This window comes from Mytilus trossulus, unplaced genomic scaffold (assembly GCF_036588685.1).
Source record: "Mytilus trossulus isolate FHL-02 unplaced genomic scaffold, PNRI_Mtr1.1.1.hap1 h1tg001023l__unscaffolded, whole genome shotgun sequence".
In the NCBI taxonomy this organism is placed as follows: Eukaryota; Metazoa; Mollusca; class Bivalvia; order Mytilida; family Mytilidae; genus Mytilus; species Mytilus trossulus.
The window spans coordinates 20,350-25,383 of NW_026963604.1; the positions used below are offsets into that span (position 1 = coordinate 20,350).

At 37.5% G+C, this 5,034-nt stretch overlaps 1 protein-coding gene across 1 annotated transcript; it reads right to left on the reverse strand.

Moving 5' to 3' along the window:
* Positions 1–1,084: 1,084 nt before the first annotated feature.
* LOC134703425 (cytochrome b-like) lies at positions 1,085–2,392 on the reverse strand. The gene is given in 1 exon segment (XM_063563484.1): positions 1,085–2,392. A coding segment is annotated over 1 exon segment (1,308 nt).
* Positions 2,393–5,034: the final 2,642 nt, after the last annotated feature.

The window sequence follows — 5,034 nt, forward strand, 5'->3', positions numbered from 1 at the left end:
TCCTTAGAGTCTTAAATAGACACTCGACACTAACCATAATGAGACTGGGCTTAGCTTTGTAATTCACACACAAACAAGAGTATATCTTATAAGACGAGCTTAAATCGTATGCATTAGGTCTGCCAGCTTGTGCCATGAAAGCAAGTATATATACTTATGAATTGATCCTAAATCAAACGCATTAGCTCTGCCAGCTCTCACAAAGATAAGAGCCACTACTCACGGCGCCTTAGGGGCATGAGCCCTATATCCTAATATTAGACCACCTTATCACTAAAAGCTACTTGCCCATTGTACAAGTTCATTAAATTAAAAGTTTAACGCTTCTTAAAAGCTTTAGCTTATTTTTTATTTTAGTTAAGAGCTTCCAACCATATGACAAAATATTTCTCAGGAATAAACTCAATCACAATCGGTATAAATCTATGGTTAACCCCGCAAATTTCAGAACACTGCCCGTAAATAATTCTACACTGGGAAGCTTTTATAGGAAGCCGATTAATTCGACCTGGGATGGCATCTACTTTAATTAGTAACTTAGGGAGTGCAAACGAATGGAGCACATCAGACCTTCTTACAAAAGCAGTTATTTGCACATCTGCTGGAGCCACCATCCGGTTATCAACATCCAACAAACGATACCCTCCTTTTCTAAATGTCTCCTGCTGGTCTTCTATGTAAGAATCAATTGTATAACACGAAATTCTTTCAGCGCTTTCTCTAGAGCTTGGAGTGTCTAAATTGCGACAAAATTCGTAAGATCAGTACCATTGTTTCCCAATCGCCTTAAAATTTCACCGGGGCCGTTTTACTTCTTCTATATAATATAGGTTAATTATAGAAGGAAACCACAACCCTACTAACATCAACATTGGCACAATAGTCCATCAAAATTCTAATCGTTGACGGTTCAAGAAATGGCGATAAGAAAATTTAGTAAGAAGGATTACGCATCCTATATATATAACAAAGACCAACACAGCCACTGCTACTATCATCACAAAACCATGGTACCGGAACAGGTCTTTCCCTAGTTCCCCATGGACAATATCACCAAAATATCGACTCCCGTAAAAAGACATATTTATATTTTTCTACACTTATTAGCCCACTCACGTGCGCTACTTTCGCGATTTACTAATTTTAATAACTTGAAATAAGCTAAAAACTTAAACCATTTCAGGTCTACAGGACGACTCCTACAGAATTTAGGGTATTCAAGCAGCTTGTCCCACACCCACAAAGAAAGAGGGTTTAATAACAACCTAGAGAAATAAATGACTGAAAGACACTGCCCCAAAATGATATAAGGCTCCCGCACTGGGCGAGCACCAATCCATGTTAACCTAATAAACCTACCAACCAACACTCAAAACACTACTTGATTAAACGGGTAAAAACATAAACTTCGATACTTACCTCTGTGAAGACTAGGAATTAGGTATAATACTACAATCGACAAAAACATAACATATACCCCCCCCGCTTTATGAGGAATTGAACGAAGGATTGCATAAGCAAACATAAAATACCACTCAGGCTGAACATGGATTGGCGTTTTTATAGGATTAGCAGGCCAATAGTTTAAATGATTCCCTAACAGCTCAGGATCCACACACACTAAATATATAAAAAAGAACCTAAAGCAAACATAACCAAAAAGATCTTTAATAGTATAGAAGGGGTGGAAGGGCACACACATAGTACCTCTTTCAATACCCAAAGGGTTATTACTCCCTTTCTCATGTAAAAAAAACAGGTGTAAAAAAACAACCGCCACTATCACAAACGGTAAGAGAAAGTGTAAAGTATAAAACCGCTTTAGAGTTGCATTACACACGGTCCAACCCCCTCATACATAGCGGAGCATACTCTCTCCTACTACGGGGATCACTCTAAGTATATTAGTAATAACAGTAGCCCCCCAATATGACATTTGCCCCCAAGGCAAAGTGTAACCGAGGAAAGCCTCCGCCATAGTTAACAAAAACAAATGCACCCCAAAATACCACACTGTCTTATCTAAATAAGACCCATAATACAGCCCACGAGCAATGTGCGCATAAATACAGATAAAAAACATAGAGGACCCATTTGCATGAATATTACGCAACATTCATCCTTTTTCCACATTACGCATAATATGTACTACAGAATCGAATGCCATGTCTTCATGAGCAGTATAATGAGTTGACAATAAAAGACCCCTTAGAAGTTGGATAATTAGGCACAAGCCTAGTATAGAGCCAAACCTTCACCAAGCGTTTAAGTTTACAGGACAAGGCAAATCATAGAACCTGTCATTCATAATCTTCACCAACTTATTAGTACTTCGTCACGGACCAACCCTCTTAGGCGTGTTAATATTATTCACAGTATTGTTACCAACCATCTCATAAGAAAGGCCTACACCTTGTTTATGAGTTTACAGCTCACCACCTCTTCCTCGGCCACCTCATGAATTTTTGTTATATATACAGGCACAAACCCCCCGCACACCGCATTTTTTTATGAGTACACATAAGCTTGGACCCCCCTTTTTACACCTCTGAAGACACCCAAAGTGTTAAGTGTCCAACTTTGTTTTTGCTCCATTTTTACTTTATTTTTAATTAGACTTAAAGCGACCAACAACTTACGCTTCAAAAATTTTTTTATTTTTAAGATACACGCCTCGTTTTCGAACCGAAAACCACATGAGCAACCAGAGCTGGGGTAAATGAGGAAATAAACGTCTCAAATCCCCATTATCCTACAGCTTACAATTAGCTATAGAGCCCAAGTAACTTAGAATTTAAGGGTCAAATTCACCACTTTCTCTGCCAATAATTAGGTTGAATCTCATGTGGTCCTGAAGAATGCTTACTCCCCGCAAAGGCTTTGTAGCCTTTCAAGCATACACTAAAACCAAGTTAATTAGGTGTAAGGAGACCCGTATTGACCAGTTTTTAAATAGACCATAACAGCCTAACAATAAACGAATTAACTGTAATTTTGCTTATCTTATGGATTATTTTAATAAATTATAACTATTAATACACCAATAAACTTTAACTATGAGCATTAATAACTACTGACCCCGTCTTTACTAACATCAGGAACACTGTCTTCTTCACTTACAACCACATTTCTCTGCTCGACTGGCTGACAGACATTAGCTGGGACTTCAGGCTCCACAACAGCTATTTGTTCTTCTAAAGGAACATAGCCACCCTCAGCATGGGGGCCCCCTTCCTCCTGATTATCAGGAACAACTTCAGCGACACCATTCACAACAGCATCTCCAACAGCTGAAATAGTTTCAGGTAATGGGAGCACCCTAACAGTGTCACCCCCTCCGCCCTGACATAAGTCCCCTCCTCCAACGTCTATTCTAAACACTCAGTTTTTATATGAAAAAAAACCATCTCACACACCCCTTAACAGTAAGCCTTTTTTTGCAGCAAACCCCTGCCTAAGCCACTCTCATACAGCCTCTCTAGTGCCCAACACATTCAACAATCTATCACTAAGCAACACACTCATTTACATAAAAAGAACCCTTTTTATAAGTTAATCAGCCTATTATACAATATTATTTATGTCATTACAGATCCGTCACAAAGTATTGCTTTAGCTAAAAACTCGCTCGCTTAAAAGAGACCTTAAAGCTATGCATAAGCTTTTGGGTTAACAAACCCAAAAACTTCAATTAAAATAAAGCTTCGCAGGGTCTTGTTGCTCTTCTTTTACACACAGGCCTCTTCGCTTTACCCTTATGCAAGAAGTACTAAAATTTATTTGCCCCACTTTACTTCAAGTAAGCTTTTTATGAGGCAATCGTGTGCATTTCTTTAGAAAGATAAATTCTAAAAAACCTCAGTGAGATGAGCCTAAAACTAATTAACTCCTCTTAAATTGTTTATAAAGAAAAGCTTTAACTTTTTCTTTAGGAATCAAAGTCCTACGTACTATAATACTTCTTTATAACACCTCAGAGCAATAAACTACTTTTGAGCTTAGCTTCATCAAAGCAACTGGGCCATCCCCCCACGTACAACTAAGCTAGGAAGAATTTGTAGCTCTCAGTTATATTAACATTAGCAACTAAACACAACTTAAGAGACAGGCTATCTGGCTTGAGAATAAGAATCTTATACCCTAAGCAAATTACTGGGATTTTCAATTAACAGCTCAACATTCTAGCTTAATTTATTCACCCAGCGTACACTAATTTCATTAAAATTTTTGCCCAGAAGGCAAATATAGTAATTATTGCTATGTAACCATCCTATAACCAGCACATTTAACAGCCTAACGCCACGTTTATTTACATAAAAAGGCCCTATACAATATTGTCTATAGCACTCAGATCTGTGACAGAACATTGCTTTGCTTAAAAACCTTTTATACGAAACTAACTCACTTAAAAGGGACCTCAGGACCAGACATAAACTTCATCACTTGTAGTCTTTGTAAGTTTATAACCCACCTAACCCCCTTTTAGGCGTGTTAATATTACATACTATTGTTAACACTTACTTTTTAAGACGCTCACACAACCTTGTTTACAAGCTCACGCTTCTACGTTTCACAATTTTATTTAGCTTCATTTTGTTGCTGCACACCACATTTTTGTCACCTCTATTTAACCTGCTTTCCTATTTCCTCCCCTCCAGATCAGCCCCCCCAGGCATTAGTGTGTCATTTTGATTTTATTTTATTTTTGATTTACTTTTTTGCTTAGACTTTAAGTGACCCATGAATTACGCTTTGGGAACTTTCATATGACTTGATTTCTATTTATTTTTTGATTTTAAGATACAGATAGTCTAGTTTTCAAACCCCAAAAAATCACATGAGCAACCAAAATTAGGGCAAACGAAAAAAATTAACACCTTAGATCCATTTCTCCTGCAGTTTACAATTAACCACAGGAAGCAAATAGCTTTAGAATTTAGGTTTAAGTTTGTTTTTTTCTACCACTAATTAGGTTAAGTCTCACATGACTCTGAAAAATGCTTACTCACTGTAAAGGGTTCAAAACCTTATCTA